This window comes from Melanerpes formicivorus, unplaced genomic scaffold (assembly GCF_026170545.1).
Source record: "Melanerpes formicivorus ecotype bairdi unplaced genomic scaffold, bMelFor1.0.p_v2 SCAF_34, whole genome shotgun sequence".
In the NCBI taxonomy this organism is placed as follows: Eukaryota; Metazoa; Chordata; class Aves; order Piciformes; family Picidae; genus Melanerpes; species Melanerpes formicivorus.
In genome coordinates, this window is record NW_027142386.1 from 279,245 (window position 1) to 299,053 (window position 19,809).

Here is a 19,809-nt window from a genome sequence, read left to right on the forward strand (position 1 = left end):
TTTTTAATGTATTGTTCCATTTATTATTCTGCTGCACAGATAAATTAATTCTCCTTAATCAGAGCAGAATAAGTTAACTGGTGGGAATGAGCGTGGTGCTGGCTGGGGGCGGCTGTGTGGTGCTGGCTGGGGGGCGGCTGTGTGGTGCTGGCTGGGGGGCGGCTGTGTGGTGCTGGCTGGGGGTGGCTGTGTGGTGCTGGCTGGGGGCGGCTGTGTGGTGCTGGCTGGGGGCGGCTGTGTGGTGCTGGCTGGGGGGCGGCTGTGTGGTGCTGGCTGGGGGCGGCTGTGTGGTGCTGGCTGGGGGCGGCTGTGTGGTGCTGGCTGGGGGCGGCTGTGTGGTGCTGGCTGGGGGCGGCTGTGTGGTGCTGGCTGGGGGCGGCTGTGTGGTGCTGGCTGGGGGCGGCTGTGTGGTGCTGGCTGGGGGCGGCTGTGTGGTGCTGGCTGGGGGCGGCTGTGTGGTGCTGGCTGGGGGCGGCTGTGTGGTGCTGGCTGGGGGCGGCTGTGTGGTGCTGGCTGGGGGCGGCTGTGTGGTGCTGGCTGGGGGCGGCTGTGTGGTGCTGGCTGGGGGCGGCTGTGTGGTGCTGGCTGGGGGCGGCTGTGTGGTGCTGGCTGGGGGCGGCTGTGTGGTGCTGGCTGGGGGCGGCTGTGTGGTGCTGGCTGGGGGCGGCTGTGTGGTGCTGGCTGGGGGCGGCTGTGTGGTGCTGGCTGGGGGCGGCTGTGTGGTGCTGGCTGGGGGCGGCTGTGTGGTGCTGGCTGGGGGCGGCTGTGTGGTGCTGGCTGGGGGCGGCTGTGTGGTGCTGGCTGGGGGCGGCTGTGTGGTGCTGGCTGGGGGGCGGCTGTGTGGTGCTGGCTGGGGGGCGGCTGTGTGGTGCTGGCTGGGGGGCGGCTGTGTGGTGCTGGCTGGGGGGCGGCTGTGTGGTGCTGGCTGGGGGGCGGCTGTGTGGTGCTGGCTGGGGGGCGGCTGTGTGGTGCTGGCTGGGGGGCGGCTGTGTGGTGCTGGCTGGGGGGCGGCTGTGTGGTGCTGGCTGGGGGGCGGCTGTGTGGTGCTGGCTGGGGGGCGGCTGTGTGGTGCTGGCTGGGGGGCGGCTGTGTGGTGCTGGCTGGGGGGCGGCTGTGTGGTGCTGGCTGGGGGGCGGCTGTGTGGTGCTGGCTGGGGGGCGGCTGTGTGGTGCTGGCTGGGGGGCGGCTGTGTGGTGCTGGCTGGGGGGCGGCTGTGTGGTGCTGGCTGGGGGGCGGCTGTGTGGTGCTGGCTGGGGGGCGGCTGTGTGGTGCTGGCTGGGGGGCGGCTGTGTGGTGCTGGCTGGGGGCGGCTGTGTGGTGCTGGCTGGGGGCGGCTGTGTGGTGCTGGCTGGGGGCGGCTGTGTGGTGCTGGCTGGGGGCGGCTGTGTGGTGCTGGCTGGGGGCGGCTGTGTGGTGCTGGCTGGGGGGCGGCTGTGTGGTGCTGGCTGGGGGCGGCTGTGTGGTGCTGGCTGGGGGCGGCTGTGTGGTGCTGGCTGGGGGCGGCTGTGTGGTGCTGGCTGGGGGCGGCTGTGTGGTGCTGGCTGGGGGGCGGCTGTGTGGTGCTGGCTGGGGGGCGGCTGTGTGGTGCTGGCTGGGGGGCGGCTGTGTGGTGCTGGCTGGGGGGCGGCTGTGTGGTGCTGGCTGGGGGCGGCTGTGTGGTGCTGGCTGGGGGGCGGCTGTGTGGTGCTGGCTGGGGGCGGCTGTGTGGTTTTGGTTTTTGCTGTTGGATGGATTGATTTGGTTGATGTTGGGTTTTTGGGGTTTTTTTAAGCTAATGTTAAGTGGAATGAGGCTTTTGGTTGGGGGGGGTTTAGTTGTCTCCCCTCCCCCACCCAGCCTCACCTAAGACTGTTCTTGTTTCCTCGCTTTTTGAAGGAGTCTATGGTGATGTGCAGAGAGTGAAGATCTTATTTAATAAGAAAGAGAATGCCCTGGTTCAGATGAGTGATGGAAACCAGGCCCAGCTTGGTAAGCAAGCTTCAAAGCATCAGCCCATTAGCATTAAGAGACCTTAATGGTTAATTATAGCTTTTGCATTGCTGCTGCTTCTCTGCCAGAACAAGACCCCCAAACCTGAATGTGTCCACACCCTTAGCTGTGTCTGGATATATGCAGTGTGGGCTTGGGATAGCTCTGGAGAAGGGGCAGCTCCTTTGTGTGAAGAGTAGGGTTGGATGCTCAAGTTGTTTATCGTGGGGGTGGTGGAACACTGGAACACGTTGCCCAGGGAGGTAGCTGAGGCCCCATCCCTGGAGGTATTCAAGTCAGGCTGGACAAGGCTCTGAGCAACCTTTTCTAGTGATGGATGACCCTGCTGTGACTGTTGGGGAGTTGGACTGGATGACCTTTGGAGGTCTCTTCCAACCCAACCCATGCCATGATTGTATAATCCAGAGGGGAAAACAGAATGAACGCTGCAACAGGGCACGACTCAGCTGCACTCCTGCAGAGGAGCCAAGGCTGACCCTTGGGGTCCCTTCCAACCTGACATTCTATGATCTGGGGAAGAAGTGGAAGGATGCTGTGGGTCTATAGCTGTCTGAGCTGAGCAGTGAGTACTGCTGGAGTCAGCCTCTCTTTAACCCTTGCAGCCATGAGCCATTTAAACGGGCAGAAGCTGCTGGGGAAGACGATCCGGATCACGCTGTCCAAGCACCAGACAGTGCAGCTTCCCCGCACGGACCAGGAGGACCGCGGCCTGACTAAGGACTATGGCAACTCTCCTCTGCATCGTTTCAAGAAGCCAGGCTCCAAAAACTTCCAGAACATCTTTCCTCCCTCTGCCACTCTTCACCTGTCCAATATTGCGTAAGTAAGGGGCAGGCGTCGGAGCAGGCTGCCTGGGGAGGTGGATGCTGTCCTGTGCAGCCTCTTCTGGCACTGGGGGGGCAGATAGGGGTGGGTTATGCAGTCCCCAGAGGTCCCTTCCAACCCTTAGCATGCTGTGATTTGTGCTGGAGTCACCATCTAGTGACCCTGGAGGTGTAGATATGGCACTTGGGGCGGTGGTGTAGTGGCTGTGATGGTGTCAGCTTGGACTCGATCTTGGAGGTCTTCTCCAACTGAAGCAGCTCTGTGATTCTGTCCCCATGGAGGGTTCTGTATGCTCAGGTTTAATCTTGCCAGATGAGTTGTGAGAGCAAACATGGTCAGCTCCTGCTCTCTGGAGGAAAGGTTTGCTCACCTACCTGTGGTTCTCTCAGCCTCTCAGTTCAAGAAGCTGCTACTAGAGAGCTTAAAGGCTTATTGATTTTAGACATCAGTCTGCCAACGTACATCTGACTGGCTAAACTGTTTTTGTTTCAGACCCTCAATAACTGAAGAAGACCTTAAGATGTTGTTTTCAAGCAATGGTGGGGTAGTCAAAGGATTCAAATTCTTCCAGTAAGTGTGTTTATATTCTCTCCTTGCATTGGGCTTTTCAGTATGAGGAGGGTGGAGGGTGCTTGGTTCTGGTGCTCAGCCAGAAGTCTGACTTAGTTCTGGTGGAGCTCTAGCTCTGGCTAAGTGAAAGGTGAGCAGAGTCATTACTGATGCAATATTTGACTCTCTGGGTTAAAGAGTTCTAGAATGACCCAGGACTTGTGTGGGGTGAGTACAGGTTGAATAAACCCAGGGTAGCTGAGAACTTTGGATGTGTTCATTGCACAGATGGACTCCTCCATATAAAAGAAAGCATATTGCAGTTACCTGGGTGGTTAATTTTCTGCTGTGGCCTCATTGGGTGCTAGAAAGGAAAACCTGGGTCAAGTTTTCAACTGTGGGTCCAGAGGGGGCCACAAAGGTGATCAGAGGGCCACAAAGATGGGGACAGGCTCACCACTGTGACCTGGGATGGCTGTGTCACAGAAAGAGCCCTTCAAGAGGAGCCCAGGGCAAAGCTCAGAAACGCTGACTCTGTTTTCCCAGGCAGGGGAGCCTGGGCTCAGGGCAGCAGGACAATGAGCAGGGCTTGGCCTCCAGCCTCCACTGGAGGGGTACAAAAAAGACGATGTTAAAAAAAAGCCTTGCAAAAAAATAAAGCCCCAAAGATCAGAGGGCTGAGTACCTCCTCCCCTGTGGGGACAGGCTGAGAGAGGTGGGGCTGTTCAGCCTGGAGAAGAGAAGGCTGCAGAGAGACTTCAGAGCAGCCTTCCAGGACCTGAAGGGGCTTCAGGAGAGCTGTGGAGGGATGTGAACAAGGGCTGGGAGTGCCAGGATGAGAGACAATGGCTTTGAGATGGAAGAGGGGACATTGAGAGTGGAGATGAGGGAGAAATTCAGGCTGGATGTGAGGAGGAGGTTCTTCCCCAGGAGAGTGGTGAAACCCTGGAATGGGTTGTCCAGGGAGGTGGTCGAGGCCCCGTCCCTGGAGGTGTTTAAGCCCAGGCTGGATGAGGCTCTGGCCAGGCTGATCTAGTGTGGGGTGTCCCTGCCCATGGCAGGGGGGTTGGAACTAGATGATCCTTGTGGTCCCTTCCAACCCTGAATGATACTATGAAATTCTTGGCAGTGAGGGTGGGGAGACACTGGCACAGGTTGCCCAGGGAGGCTGTGGAGGTGTTCAAGCCCAGGCTGGATGAGTCCTTGAGCAACCTGGGTTTGGTGGGAGGTCTCCCTGCCCACAGCAAGGGCGGGGGGGGTTGGGGGTGGGGTGGCGTTGGAACTGGCTGATCTTTCAGGTCCCTTCCAACCCACTCAGTGAAGTCAGGGGGAGCTCTGCACGTGGTGGTGGTGGTGGCATGAATGTGACTGAAGGTTGTTGCCTTGCTTGCCAGGAAGGACCGGAAAATGGCTCTGATCCAGATGGGCTCTGTGGAAGAAGCCATTCAGTCGCTCATCGACCTCCACAACCACGACCTGGGTGAGAGCCACCACCTGCGTGTGTCCTTCTCCAAGTCCACCATCTGAAGCTTGGGTTGTTTGGTTGGTTTTTTTTTTGGTTGCTTGGTTGTTTTTTGTGGGTTTTTTTTTTTTTGGGGGGGGGGGGGAAGGCATGAAAACAACAAACCACAACCAAAAAAAAAAATGGACTTGACTTAAAACCCAAACCAACCCCCACCTTGGGTTTCAGCCTTGCTTTGGAAAAGACTGAGCCAGGAGGGTTTTCGACTTCCATCATTCCAGAAAGAAAACAAAACACAAACAAACAACAACAACAACAAAAAAAAGGAGGAAAAAAACAAAAAAAAAAAGAGAAAAAAGCCACTTTAAAAGAGAGAAAAAAAAACACAAATGCAGCTGAAGTGACCTTAAGACCACAGAGATTTTATTTTTTTAAAGAGAGAGAGAGAGAGAGGAAAAAAAAAATCATTTACTGGTTTTTAAAAGAGGAAAACAAATGAAATCTAAAAATCCACGTTGCTGACCTTGTGGTGATGGGTAACAAAAAAAAACAACACAACAACAACAACCAGAAATAATCTCCTGACTGTTCAAATAATAAAACAATCCACAAGTTGGAAGTTTACACTTTGGAAACCTGCTCTGGGAAATTCCCCTTCCCCTGCCCCCTGTCTTTTTTGCTCCTCTTCCTCCTCCTCCCCCCCCCCTCAACAAAAAGCAGATCTCCTTTTTTTCCCCCCATCCCCCAAAGTTTTATCAGGTTTCACATTGATGCCTTTTCTTCTTATTTTCTTTACCCATCTATGCCTTGAAGAGAAAACAAACAAAACAAAAAGACCTAAAACCACTGTGTTTAAAATTCACTCGAGCGCCTTTTTTCGGAGTCAGGATTCTGCAGGACCACCTGGTGGCTATAGGAGCTCCCACCTCACCCAGCACAAAAGCTCTTTAAGTTGCATTGAGCCTACCTTAACTGTGCATCTGCTGTCCTGTGCCTTAAAGCTAGGGGTGTTTTTCCCCCCCTCACCTTCTGTGGGGGGAGGAGAGGGGGGGAAAAACTCCCACCCAACCAAAACCAAACATCTGAACTGCAGGGGGAGTGGAGGTGGGAGAGTGGAGGGTTTGGTGCCTGAGCTCTCTGTTTGGGTAAGGAAAGGATGAGTGGAGCTGGGCAAAGTGGCTAAAGGAAATATCTAGGCTTTGGCTCTCCCAGCAGTTGTCCCCCACTCTCCATGATGTGTCTCAGTAGGTCTCTCCCAGCAGTTGTCTCCCAGTGTCCATGATGTGTCTCAGCAGACCTCTCCCAGCAGTTGCCCCCCACTCTCCATGATGTGTCTCAGCAGATCTTTCCCAGCAGTTGTCCCCCACTCTCCATGATGTGTCCCAGCAGACCTCTCCCAGCAGTTGTCCCTCACTCTCCATGATGTGTCCCAGTCCCACCTGTCCCGTGCCACCGCTGGCTCTGCCTGCGGCTCCTCGCCGTCGGCAAAACCGCTGCCTGGTGGAGGCCTCTTTCGTTCCGTACCTTCCCCAGACCTCCCAGTTGAGGTGTGGTGCTTTCAACCTACCACATCAGGCAGAGAGAGAGAGAGGGGTCTCTGGGTGGGGAAACATTCCCAAGACCAAATCACATTCCATTCTCCATTGCAAGAGAGCATTGATCAAGAGAGAGACAAAACCACTGCAGGGCCACTGGCGAAGACGACGAATCATTGTCGCAATCATGTCTGTCTGTCTGTGTAAATATCTTTATCTGAGTAACTCAGCTACCCCCACACACACACAGCTAGAAAAAGAGGTGTCCTTGGGGAGTCACCCATCCTGATCTGAGATGAATAACGAGACCAATGTAGCTCTGTCATCACTCTTTAGAGCGTGTCTTCAGCATTTGAGCTTGTTTTTTTTTCTCCTCGGTGTCGTCGGTTTTAATCCTTTGTATGATACTCTTTTGGGATGCTGTTTGCTGTCCTCTGTGCCTAGCAATATTTCCAGTTGACCAAATATTCTAATCTTTATATGCAAAAGGAATAGTTCTAAGTACCTTGGGTTTGTTTTTTTTTTGTTGTTGGGGTTTTGTCTTTCTTTCTTTCTTTCTTTCTTTGTTTTAATAGAGCGGTAAGGAATGGTATAAATTGTAATCTGAAGTTTACTCCCGTTGATTTCTTCCTCTTCCTCTGTGCTATTACCTTTGTATACTGTATTCTTTTTGGGGTTGGTTTTCTTCTGTTGGAATGGAAGCTGTAGGGCAGGAATTTAGTTGTGCAGGCTGAGGGTCGTGTCTTGAGGGGGGGTGGGGGGCGAGGGAAGCGATGTGAGGAAGGCAGGAAGAGCCTGGTGAGCAAAGCAGCTTGGAAGAGCCACGTTTGAGGGGGGTGGGAAGGGTTAAGGAGCACAAGCAGCTTGGCGATGGAGGCAGCAGGACCCAGGCTGAAGGTTGTTGTTGATGTGGTGATGTCTCTTTTTATTCCTCCCTCAACCTCTAAGCCCAGATCAGGGAAGTTGTTCTAGGAAGGGAATTTAGGAAGAGGAGGAGTGCAGCAGATTGGTGTTTTCCCAACCAGATTGGGTTTGGGTTTGTTTCCTGGCTTACAACTCTTCCCCAGCCGTTCTGCCTTCTCCGGTGTAAGCCGATGTTGCCTTACAGTTCCTCCCCGTCCCCCCCGACCTGCAACCTCTTGGGATGCAAAATGACACAGACCTTGTACCTTTTTTTCAGGGCTTTTTTTCTGCAAATTGTGGACCAAAGTTTGTTTTTTTTGTTTTGGGGTTTTCTTTTAATTGTCTTAGTGTTGCAAGTTTGGATTTCCTTGCTCCGCCTGGGGGGGGCTCTTGACTTGCCCAGCACTGAGCGTTCGGAGAAGTCTTAACTCTTTTCTGTTAGTTCCTCCCTGAACTCCAGGATGTGAATTACTCTGGAGAGAAGTGTGTGCAAGTGAAGGGTTGGGGAGAGGGGGGGGGGGTTCAGCTTGGGTTGCTGCCCGAGGTTGGTGATCCCTTGGTTTTGCCCCGGGGCCTCAGGTGGCTGAGGAGCACAAAACCCATCCGGGGGGGCGGTGGTGCCCCAGCTGAGCTGAGGTGCGCATCCCGCTTCGCTGCTCAGCCTCGGTGAGCCTGTTCGTGAAGCCTCCTGATCCTCTTCTGGAGAGCTCTGTGCATCCTCACCGCTGTCTGAGGAGTCAGGAGGGCAGACCCTAAGTGTCCTGGGTGGCTGTTGTCACCTGGCCTTCGTTTGCTCGTCTCCCTCCCGGGTGTCAAACCAGCTCAGCCGGGGAGCGCCGGCCCTCGGCGCCACCACCCTGCCGCCCCCTGCGCAACCCGAGCCGAACAGCCCTGCTCCAACCTGCTTAAGTGCATCACCCAACCTCCCTCCCGGGACCCTGGGCTTGGGGGGTGGGGTGGGGAAGAGAGACGTGTTGAGCTGAGAAACCTGCCCGCCGTGGCTTCAGCCACCCTTGCAGGCCATGCCTGTGTTTAAACCCGAGGCAAGCCCAGGTCCCGAGGGGGAAGGATTGCAGGGGGAGCGAGGGGAGGTTGGGGGCAGGGAGGGGAAAGGAGGAGGAGGAGGAGGCTCTGTCCTTTGGATCCCTGTGTTTGCATGTAAAGAATGTGAGTAACAAAAGGTTGTACATATTTATAATCCTTTGTTTTGTTTTATATACCTGTTGTTAAGATGGAAAGGGGGAGGGGGGGGAGGGGGGCAGCAAACCCCAAGGTTGTTTTCTTTCTCTTCTTTTTTTTTTTAACGGTGACCAGATGTATATTTTGATAACAGCTCTTACAGGTTCAGTATTGTGGAAGGTTAGGGGGGGGTGGGGTATTTTTGTTGGGGTGGGGTGGGGAGGGTTTAAGCAGACCACAACCATCAGAAGAAGAAATAAAAAAGAGAGAGAGATCCACCAAACCTTTTTCCATTGCCTCTTTCTCAAAGAATGTTTGTAATGCAAAAAAAAAAAACAAAACCAACACAAAAACAAAAGAAAAGAGAGAAAAAAAACGACATTAAAAGCTATTTTATAACAACCTTTGTACCTTTCTGTAGCTCCATTTATTTACTGTCAGATTGTAGAATTGCAGTTATTGGCCAGTCTGTACTATTCCTATTTTTTTTTTTGTGCTTTCAATAAATTTCTTCTGTATTCTTTGCTTCTGATTTTTTTTCTCCCCTTCCCTCCCCCTTATCTTTTGTGCCTGTTTTGGTTTGCTTCTGGTTTGGTTTGGTTTTTTGGTTTTTTTAACCCTTTTCATTCATTTTATTTCCCCTGCCTGCTTCCAGCTGCCTCATGTTGTTGTGTGACTCTTCAGCATCATCATCCCTCTCTCTGGCTTTTGGTGCCAGCAGGGCTGTGGGAGGTGGTGAGGGGGGATGGGTTCTGAGCCATCGGTTCCCTGATGCTTTTCCCTTGGTCACTCTCCCAACACTGTTTTGTTTTTGGTTGGTTTTTTCCCCCCTTCCACCTCCCCTTTATGTTCCTAAACTTTCCATACATTCCATGAAATAACTCCTTTTCCACTCCCAACTTGCACTGCTCTCTGGTTTTGTGCTGCTGAGAAGTTGGAGCTGGCCCCTGGGTGTTCAGTTCCACGTCCAGGAGGTGCTGGCAGGCTTCCTCTTGGAGCTGGCCACTGGGTGTTCAGTTCCACGTCCAGCAGGTGCTGGCAGGCTTCCTCTTGGGCTTAAATCTCACTTCTGGGTTACTCTGTGTGGCTTCCCCAAGCTGTGCTGGCTTGGGCTCACCCCGAGGGCTGAGCTTTCCTCACACAGGTTTGGGGTTAAAGATCCTTTCCAGAAGGCAATGTTCCCTGGGGCCTTAGCACTTGAACACTAGAGGCAGAGCTGAGGAGCTCTGTGCCACAGGGCAGTGGTGCTGGCAGTGAGAGCACTCCTGGGGAGGGGGAAGGGTGGCTGAAAGAGCTTCTCCTGCGGGTGGGTAATGGGGTGCAAGACCACCCTGGCAGTGGAACATGCAGCTGAGCCCCTTAAGGGTGGCAGCCAGCACCCTGAGGCCTTGCTGGTGCTTTTAAACAGGACCAAGGGCTGCAGCCTTGTCCCTTGCCCCAGTGCCCTCCCTAGCAGCCAGGAGCTGGGAGCAGTGGTGCACAGGGGTAGGTACCCTGGGATTCAGGGCTGGAAGCCAGGGAGGGAGCTGTTGCTGCTGTGGCTCTGCCGTCTTCTGTCCTTGGGCCACATTCCCTTTGTGTGGAGCCACATCAGCATCACACACAGCAGCCTGGGGAGGTGGCTGGCTATGGGCTGCAGCCTCCTGTGTGCTGAATCAGGTCCTGCAGGAGCCTGGAGCTGCTCAAGGGGATCTCTTGCTGCTCATGAAGAGTGTAATAGGATTTGTAACAGCTGCCTCTGCCCTGGCTGGCTCAGGGCTGGTGTGAAAGCCAGGCCCAGCTCAGTGTCCCTTGCTGCTCTGCATGGATGAGCAAGGCCCTGGTTTGGTTCTGCAAATGCTCCTCTTAACACTGGAGCCTGACCCAGGGAAAGACCTGGGGCCCTGCACCAAGCATCTGCTGTTCCTCTTTGGGGCTTTAGATCAGGTTGGGAGTGGCTGATGCTGGGAAGGATCAGAGAATCATAGAGTGGGTTGGGTTGCAAGGGACCTCGAAGATCATCCAGTTCCACCCCCCTGCCACCAGCAGGACATGGACACCTGCCACCAGCACAGCTTGCTCAGGGCCTCATCCAGCTTATCTCCAGTCTCAATCTCCCCTCCTCAAGCTTCACTCTCTTCCCTGTTGTCTGATCACTACAAGCCATTGTCCAAAGTCCCTTCCTGGCTTTCTTGTGAGCAACCTTTCTTCTTGCAGTCTAACCTTCCAGACAGGCTGGCGAGAGCCCTGCCGGCACTTGGGCACCTCCTGCCCTGGCCTGGCTCACTCTGGAACCTGTCCTGGGCTCTGGAAATTCATGGAAAGGTGCTGAAGGCGCAGGCAGCACCGCTGGGGACTTGTTTCTTCTTCCCGTGCAGCCCTGGCACCGTGGCAGGAGAGGCAGGCAGCGGTGCCTGGTGACAGCACGGAGGCTCCAGCGCGGGGGGGAGGCTCCAGCGTGGGGGGATCCCCCAGCCCAGCCCCGTCCCTCTCGGACGAGTTCGGAATTGCTCATTACCCGGCGCGGTAATTGCAGCCTCCCCTCTCGCTGCGGGCAAAGCAAAGATCGATGGCGGGGGGCGGGCGCCCGTGACGGGCTGGTCGCCATGGAAACGGTGGCAGCTGCCTGCAAGGGGACAGGTCCTGCCTGCCCTTCGCTATCCCTTCACTGTCCCCTCCATCCCCACGGCAGAAATCCCTGTGGGGCCCCAGAGCTGCCAGGGTGAGGCTGGGTGACCTCCGTGGATGGGTCGAGCTGGGTCAGCCTGGCACCAGAATCACTCAGCATCACCAAGTGTTAGGGGTTGGAAGGGACCTCCAGAGATCATCGAGTCCAAGCCCTCTGCCAGAGAAGGATCACCCAGGGCAGGTCCCACAGGGATGCATCCAGGCAGGATGCTCTCCAGAGCACCTGCGTCCTGCTGTTAGCTGCGATGCCAAGGGGAGGATGCAGGGAGGGTGGCAGAGCCCCTGCCCAGGTGCTGGGGGGGGAAATGCTGGCACTAATTTGCCCATTGGTGCTGCTGCACCACAGCCAGCTCCTCCTACCCGTGCTGGAACCACCGCGGCTGCCAGCAGGGGGAAGTCCTCGAAGGGAGGTCAGAGCGAGGCCAGCGTTGGTCTCTCCTCCCAGGTAACCAAGGACAGGACAAAAGGAAATGGCCTCAGGCTGCCCCAGCAGAGGCTTAGGTTGGACATGAGGAAAGATTTCTTTCCTGCAAGAGTAGTCAGGCCCTGGAACCAGCTGCTGAGGGAGGTGGTGGAGTCCTCATCCCTGGAGGTGTTCAGGAAATGTGACCCTTGGGGACACGGTTTGGTGGCCGCGGAGGTGCTGGGTGGGAGGTTGGACCTGGTGATCTTAGAGGCCTTTCCCAGCCTTAGGGATTTTATGATTCCCAGCTGACCTGGGCAAGCAGGAGATGCTGGCCCCAAGCTCTTTGGATCAATCAGCTCTGCCACCCCTGCTCCTGCCCAGGACAAGGGGGAACAGGGTTACTGCAGTGCAAGAGGAGGTGACCCTGGGACCCCCTCACCCTGGGGGCTGAAGCTCTGTCCAGGGAAGCAAAGTTGTGGCTTTTCAGACAGAGATGCCCTGGGGCAGTTGTCAAGTGTTGAGTTGTCCCCCTCAAGGTTTAGGCCAGCAGATCCTTCCTGTTGGTCACTGCTCCCAACCTGTGTCCTGTGCTGGAGCCTCCCCCACACTGTGCAGGTCCCGTGGGAGCCTCTGTTTGTGTGCAGCACTCTAAGAGCAATTAGCAGCTGGAGCTTGGTTAATGAGGGGGGGATTCTCCCCTCACCTCCTCCCTCTGGGGGTCCCCAAAGCAGGTACCTCTGGCTGGGGGTGGGAAGGGGCTGAGCCCCTTGGCAGAAAGCTGAGGGCTTCTCTTGGGTCACACCCCAGGGGGCACAGTGATGTGCCTGGAGACTCCTGGCAGAGGGGGTCCAAGATGGGGGTCGTTGTTCACTGGCCTAAGGCAAGGGCCTGGCCAGAGCCTGTGCCAAGGGAGCACCATGCCCACCTGCCTGCCCCTGCCAGCGCTCTGAAGGATCAGGCCCATTGGCCCCTCAAAGCTGGGGGGGCTCACCCCGAGCCCCTGCTGCTGCCCCCAACCCTGCCTGATCCCTGCCCGTGGCGAGGGGGGTGCTGGGGTTGATGAGATGGTGTCTGGCAGCTCCCGTGGGACCCTGCCTCTGGCAGCTCCCTGTGGCCAAGGGCAGAGGCTGCTGGTGGGGAGGACAATGAGGATGAAGATGAGGATGAAGATGAGGATGAAGATGAGGATGCTCCCGCTCCCTCCCTCCCCCGTGGGTCGCCCCAGCGCTGCAGCAGGGACTGCTGGGGGCGCTGCCCGGGCTGGGGGGGCTGCGGGTGGGTGCGGGGCTGGCAGTTGCTATGGGAACGGCTGGGTCAGAGGCAGCGCGGAGCGGCGGTGACGCCATTGCTCACCGCCATGAGCCGTGAGAGGGGCGGGGGGGGGGGCTCAGGGGATGCGAGCTCCCCACCTCTCCCCTTCCCCTCCGAGGGGCTGCCAGAGCAAGGCTCCATTCCAACCGGTTCTAACAGATCCGCTCCAGCTTCCAGCTCCACCGAGCCTGGGTGCAGCAGCCTGGAGCACCATTGCTGCCCGACGGTGCTGGGCCCCCACACGCACACAACCCCCAGCTCACCAGCCCCTTAACCGTGGTTAAGCACAGGCACAAGCCACCAGGGCCCCCACCGCAGCCCCCCACCCCTCGAGCTGCCGCCAGCGATCGTCCTACTAATCCCCAGGTGGCTTTTCCAGCGCCGAGCCAGGGAGCCGCGGGATAATTCCCATGTTTGCAAGGCGGAGGCTTGGGGCTATCCACTGCTAATCCAATTGGCGGCGGCAGTTTGGTGCCATCGCCACATCACCCCGCCTCTGGCGGGGACAGGAGCAAGGGCTTGCCCCTGCCGCTGCACCCTGGGCCGGGACAGCTCTGGCGGTGGCACCAATGGGCACCGGCCCCTGCTTGGTGCCAGCTGCCGTGGGCTACAGAGCCAAATCCACCTCCATGCCACAGCACTCTGGAGCTGCTGCCGACTGGGCTGGCTCTGGGGCTGCTCCAGCCCCTTTGCTGTGGGCACAGGGCAGGCTGGAGCAGGAGGGATGCCAACCCAGCTGCCCACCGACCTCTGTGACTGTGTCTTTCCGGGCATCCCGCAGAGCAGCCATGCCCCTGCCCGGCCATGCACTCCTGCTCAGCTCTCCTGTGCTTTGGCTGCTTTTCCACCTCCTCTGCCCAAAAAGGTGCCCCCCTACCCATCCCCCCCAGGAAGCCTGCGTGTGGTGGGTGCCTGCCGCTCCCTGGAGCCATTCCTAAGCCCTGACAAAGAGGAGCAGATGCTGCTCGGCGCCGGGCAGAGGTCACGCAAGGTTGTGCTGCTCCCAGAGTCTGGGGGAGGTGGCAGCACAGGAGGATGCCAAAGGAGGCCTTGATGTCTGCACCACAGCTGCCAGTCCCTGTCCCTGGGTCAGCACCTTCCCTGCCAGGGCTTTGCTGGCCTCTCTCGTGGGAGACCAACCAACCTCGTGGCGGTGCCACTGCCGGCGGTGCCACGCAGGAGCCCAGCGAGGTGCCAGATCCTGCGTTGCCACAGCAACAAAGTAGGAGACTGCAGTGCTGGCACCTCCTGGTGAAGGGTTCTTGGTGTGCTGGGCACCTGCATCCCCAGGGCTTTGCAGGGTGACACTCGTGGCACTGATGGCCCGGGGGTTACACAGACACACCTCTCCCCCAGCGGTCTGGGAGGGAGCAGTGGAGCAGCTGGCACTGCTGGCAGCCCCCTCCTTGCCCTGGGGCAGCTGATGGGTGGTCACCCTTGCATGGCAGTGACCAGATTGCTGCTCCCTGCCTGATGGTGAAGGGGTTGGGGAACATGGAAGGGCTCTAGGCTGGAAGAAGGGAAAGGGAGGCTGGAGATGAGGAAGAAATTCTTAGCAGTGAGGGTGGGGAGAGCCTGGCACAGGTTGCCCAGGGAGGCTGTGGATGTCCCCTCCCTGGAGGTGTTCAAGGCCAGGATGGATGAGGCCTTGAGCAACCTGGGCTGGTGGGAGGGGTCCCTGCCCATGGCAGGGGGTTGGAGCTGGATGATCTTGAAGATCCCTTCCAACCCAACCCATTCTATGGTCCCCCCTGCTCCTGACACAGCTCTAATCCCCTTTGCCAAGCCCTGCCTCTGGGGTTCTCCTGTTCCCCAGCCCACAAGCAGGCAGTGCCTGCTCAGAGCAGCCCTGCAGAAGCCATTGAGCCCCAGTCCTGCCCCCACCAGAAACCATGGGACCAGCTGCACCCCGGGACCAGCAGCACCCCCCAAGCCCAGCAAAGAAGCCCAGGCAGGGAACATCCACATCTTTATTGGCTCTTCAAACCACAGCAGGGCCAGCCATGGCCCAACAGACACATTCACAGCCTGCAGATGCCCCTGGCCCCCTAAAACCTTGGCAGCCCAGGGCTACTGCTCCTGGGGGATGAGGTTCAGCCCTGGCTCCCCCCATGCCAGCCCTGGCAGCACCCTTTGCCCCACCCCAGTGCCCACCCTCCACTTCAGCCCGTGCAGTATTTACAGCCTCTGTGTGCCCAGAGCCCCAGCCCTGAGCAACCCCCTCTGCATCCCAGCGCTGTCCTCCCTCAGCTCCCGCAGACCAGTGGCTCACAGGACCCTCCCAGCATCCTCAAACCTCTGGCAACAGCCAGGACCTGCTGCCCCATGGCAACAACCCTCCCCCCAGGACCCTTCATTCTAGCCCCCTCCCCCCCAAGCCCGTTAGCACCATTTCCTCCCTCCCGCCCCCCACCCCAGGCAGACTTCACCTCCAGAGCCGGAATAAACGAAGCCCTCAGAAGTGTCAGCACCTGTGTTAGAGAGAAAAACAAAGTCAAAAGTGCTTGGAGCCGCCCAGCTCCATGGGCTGGGGTGGTGTCAGAGTCTCCCTGAGCCCCCGCAGCTTCCCGGGCAGGAGCAGGGTCCCACGTCAGGGGGTCCCGCACACGTCTCGGCTGGCTCAGGACCGGTGTGGCCGTGCTCTGCCACATCCTCCCGCCGCTACGATGCCAAAACCAGCCCAGTCCTCACGTCCACCCCATGGCCCTGATGTTACAGATCATCCCCCGAGTTGGGGCAAGGGAGCAGGGGGCCGGGTGCAGGGAAGCCGCAGGGGCTCAGTCCTTAAACCTCCTGCCGGCTTGCATCTTCTTGTAGTAGTGATCCACCTCGGGGTCCGCCTGCCCGTCCCGCTCCGCCGGCTTCCTCCGCAGCGTGGACTCCCGGCTGGCCGTGCTCAGCAGCCCCTCGGCAGGGGTGTCCCCCCGCTCCCCTCCCCCTCCCGCTGCCCCCGGGATGGCGGCCAGGCTGCCGTAGCGCGGCTCGTCCTGCTCCATGTCGCTGATGGAGGAGCCGGGGGAGACGCCGGCGCTCTTGGCTGGGTGGAAGCCTCGGAAATCCTTCCCCATGTCACCCAGCTCGTAGGCGTCCGACCCCTCCGTCCCTTTCAGCCCCGTCTTCCACTCCCAGGGCCCGTTGCCGGCCGAGAGGTGGACCACGGGGTGGTGAGGTGCGTGGGCATCGATGGTGATGATGCTGGAGCTGTCCCGCTCGGAGGGCGAGCGGTACTGCGAGGAGTCGGAGCTGGTGGAGGACGAGGACGTCTCCGAGTGCTTGGGGGTGACGGAGACCATGCCCTGCTGCTTGGACATGGCGATGACCTGCATCAGGCGTGGGGGATTGGCCACCCGCTGTACTCCTCCCTTCTCCGCCACCATCACCCACTTGGCCCTCACGGCTGCCCCGCTGCCCGCTGGGACGCTGGCACCGGCCTGGCTCTCCTCGGGGATGTGCACCAGCTGCGAGGCGCCCGGCCGGGGCTGGATGAGGACTCGGGGTCCCATCGCTGCCCGCTCGGCCGAGCGCGCTTGCACTGTGGGGTAGAGGGAGGGGGGGACGTCCTCGCTGGCATCCCCCGCGCCCTGGCCGTGCGCCGTCTCCTCCGCCAGGGTCATGCTCCGTCCCTCCAGGGACTTCTGCTTCCACTCGGTGATGAGCTGCTTGGAGCGGGAGGCGTCCACGGGGACGTGGATGGTCATGTGGCGCCGCGCAGGGTCATCCATGGAGGGGGTGTTGACACGCGGCAGGGTGTTGCTGAAGGTCACCATGTTCTCCTTGCCCATGGGGCTGCGGGGGGCCAGCAGGTCCACGTCCACGCTGGCCCGCTTCAGGCTGCCCAGGGAGTTCTTCTCCCGCGGCACCGGCCGCGCCGCCTCCTCCAGCCGCGTCTGCGGGTTCAGCTCGTCGGTGCTCACCGACTTGTTCTGGTGGTAGACGGAGTCGTGGCCACGCTGCGTCAGCGCCCGCAACGCGTCCTTGGCGGGCACCGGCGCTGGGACCTTCTCCGTCGGGGCACGGAAGTTGCCGACGGCGTGGTAAGCCTGCGGGAAGCGGAGCGCGGGGTCAGCCCAGCCCCGGGGGCTGTGGCCCATGCCGAGCACCCTCCTCTTCCTCCAAAGCCACCGCAGCCACACCCAGAGGAGGGGCCAGCACCTACCAGGTAGGCAGCGATGCCAGAGCCGATCAGGAAGCCCACGTAGACGTCGGTGGGGTGGCTGCGGTACTGCGTGATCTGGGTCAGGCCACAGATGCCAGCGGCGATGGCAAAGGCGAAGACCAGGATGGGCTTAAGGAGTTTGGTGCTGTCCGAGATGATGGAATTGAAGTACATCTGGTGGGGCAGGGACAGGCTGTCAGTCACAGCTCATGGCACCAGTGCCCGCTGCCACCACGTCACCACAGCCTCCCCCGACCCCAGCCCCTGGCCATGCAGCGAGCTCTGGGGTGCAAATGCCCACACCCAGCATGGGCACGCGTGTTGGGCACGGCTTGTCCATGCACAGGAGGGTGTGTGCCAACAGGAGGGGGGTGCAGGTGCCCAGTGGCACAGACTTCACGCTGCCCTGGCGCTGGCCCATGCAGGGCCAAGAGCCAGGCAGTGCCAGGAACTCACCGACACATAGACAGCAGCGAAAGCTGAGAGCGTGGCGTGCTGGGACGGGAAAGTCTTCCTGTGGGGGAAACAGGAGGGCATGGTTGGCATGGGGCAGGAGGGTTGGCATCTCAGCACGGGCCCCCTCACGGCACGTACCGGGCAGAGAGGATGGCATGCTTGTCCGTGCCCGAGCAGATGTCCTGGGTGATGTAGGGGTTGGCATCGCAGGGGGTGCCCAGCAGGGTGTAGTTGGGCTTGCAGACCGTCAGGAAGAAGGGTGCGTGGTAGCCGGTGGCCAGCTGGATGACGTCTGTCACCAGGGCTGTGGCACAGAGCCCGAAGACGTGGACCCCTGGGGGCAGCAGGAGCAGGGTGACAAGTCACCTTCTGTCCCACCCAGCCCCGGGGCACCTACAAGGGCTGGGCTGAGTCCCACCTCAGGTCTAGGCGGGGCTGTGTATTCCTGCTACCACATCTGGGCTGTCCTTACGCCCCCACCAGCCCCTCGGAGCAGCCCCCGGGCAGGGCTCCGTGTCGTGACGTACCCACAAACCTTACGGTGCGGCGCAGGAAGGAGTTGAAGTTGCAGCCGCCGGCGTTGATGCTGCCCTCGGCCCCGGCGCGACCCTTCAGCCGCGACTGCAGGCAGTACACAATGCCCTCCCCGACCATGATCTGAGGAGAAAGCAGAGGCTCAGGGGGTGCTGCTGCATCACTGGGGAGCGGGGGGGGGGGGGCAGGCTGTTGGCGGTGCCACCCCACTGATGAAGGGCACGGCCAGGCTCCCCGCACCAGTCTCCTGGTGCTGCTGGCACCCCCAAGCCTTGGCTCTGGGCACACTCTGTCCTTAGCCCCCTGGTGCTGCTGGCACCCCCAAGCCTTGGCGCTGGGCAGGCTCCAGGCTCCATCCTCAGCCCCCCGAGGTGGGCAGCTGCCCAGGACGCACCGAGGCAGCAGGCGCAGCGAAGGCCAAGCTGAGCAGCATCAGCAGAGGGATGAGCTCCTCGTTGGTCTCCACGTAGGGCATGGAGAGTGCCCGGTCGTGGCACTGGAAGCCCACCTTGGCTGGCTTGAAGAGGTCTGTCAGCTCCAGGAAGTAGAGGGTCACGATGGAGGAGGCCACAATGGGCAGCTGGGGTGAAGGAGGACAAGAGCCCTGGCACCACCGCACTGCCCGGCGCAGTGGGCACAGGAAACAGGCAGGGTGCCTGCCTCATGGGAAGGGGCAAAGCCCCTGTCCCCTCCGTGCCAAGGCAGGACCAGGGCCCGGGGAAGCCCCCAACCCCTTCCCACACCCACCTCCACGAAGTAGAAGCAGGGCAGGAGCGTCATGCTGTCTTTGGGGGCCCTGGTCTTCTCCTTGGGGGGCATCATGGTCCTGGGGCAGACACTGGGGTCCTGCCCTGCCTGGCGGGCAGCAGTGTCACCCCCAGTCCTCAGGCTCACACGGGTGGGCTCACCCCACTGCCCCCTTGCAGCCGGTACCTGGGGCTGCCCCGCCGAGAACTCCCCCAGGGGCAGAGGGTAACCCCGCTCCCCCCAGGGGACCTCCAGAACCGGGGTGGCGGGTGTCCAGCAGAACCGGGGGCTGTGACAACAGGTGGAGTGGAGTGCTGTCACGACAGGCAGCCACTACCGCGACAGGCAGCTGCTGCACAGGGCGTGGGGAGGGGGTGTGCCGCCCGCAGAGCCGAGGCCTGGGTGGGGGGTCCGCGGGCATCCCCCCCGGGCCCCAGCCGGCCGAAACCGCCCCGACTGCTAAAAGAGGGGGGGTAGGGAGGAAGATAACGGAGATGGAGCGACGCGTGGGGGCAATAACGAGGCGAACAATGACGGGGGCTGTTAACAGGGAGGTATTAACGGACGAGTATCACCGGGGGGAGGGGGGCATTGTCGGGTAGGGGGGCTTACAAAGGGCTGGAGGCGGCGGAGAATGGTTGAGGGGAAGGCTCCCGGCGGTGCCGCAGCCGCGGGCGGGGGTCGAGGCCGGACTGGGGGGTGGGGGTTGTCGGGGAGCGTCTCTCTTTGTGCCTCCCGCAGCCCACCCCCCGCGGCCCCCTGCCCCCCACTCACCTCTGCTGCGGCCGCCCCGGGGCGATGAGGGGCCGGGGGTTGGGGGTGGGGGGTTGGTGGCTGCCGCGGGGCTCCCCGGGAACCGGGATGCTCCTGCCTCGGTGGAGCGCGGGGAGTGGCAGCTTCCTCCGCCCCCGCCTCCTCCTCCTCCTCCCCGCCGCCCCCCGCCCCGCCCCGCCGCTCCCGGGGCGCTAAGACCCCCCCACAAATGGGCCGCGGATGGGTGCTTGGGGGAGCCTGGGGTAGTATGGAGGGTCTGAGGGTCTGGGGGAGGTTCTGGGGCGAGACAAAGAGCCGGGCGGGGCCCGGTCAGCGA

General features: G+C 59.9%; 2 protein-coding genes across 9 annotated transcripts in view; one reads left to right on the plus strand and one right to left on the minus strand.

The window, feature by feature from the left end:
• Positions 1–8,960, plus strand: part of PTBP1 (polypyrimidine tract binding protein 1) — a 36,366-nt gene extending 27,406 nt beyond the window's left edge. For all 8 annotated transcript variants that reach the window (XM_068156212.1, XM_068156210.1, XM_068156205.1 and 5 more), the window contains 4 exons: positions 1,876–1,968; positions 2,592–2,808; positions 3,307–3,384; positions 4,758–8,960. In XM_068156212.1, coding sequence (XP_068012313.1) covers positions 1,876–1,968; positions 2,592–2,808; positions 3,307–3,384; positions 4,758–4,890 — 521 coding nt within the window. In that variant the 3' untranslated portion in view covers positions 4,891–8,960. The remainder of the gene's footprint in view (positions 1–1,875; positions 1,969–2,591; positions 2,809–3,306; positions 3,385–4,757) is intronic.
• A 6,308-nt stretch (positions 8,961–15,268) lies between these two features.
• Positions 15,269–19,531, minus strand: PLPPR3 (phospholipid phosphatase related 3). The gene is made up of 8 exons (XM_068156244.1): positions 19,494–19,531; positions 18,720–18,827; positions 18,367–18,552; positions 17,966–18,095; positions 17,577–17,772; positions 17,439–17,496; positions 16,983–17,156; positions 15,269–16,866 (listed from the first exon to the last, which is right to left on the minus strand). Exons 2-8 carry the CDS (start codon positions 18,792–18,794, stop codon positions 15,604–15,606), a joined length of 2,082 nt encoding a protein of 693 aa, XP_068012345.1. The 5' UTR covers positions 18,795–18,827; positions 19,494–19,531; the 3' UTR covers positions 15,269–15,603.
• Between the last annotated feature and the right edge of the window lie 278 nt (positions 19,532–19,809).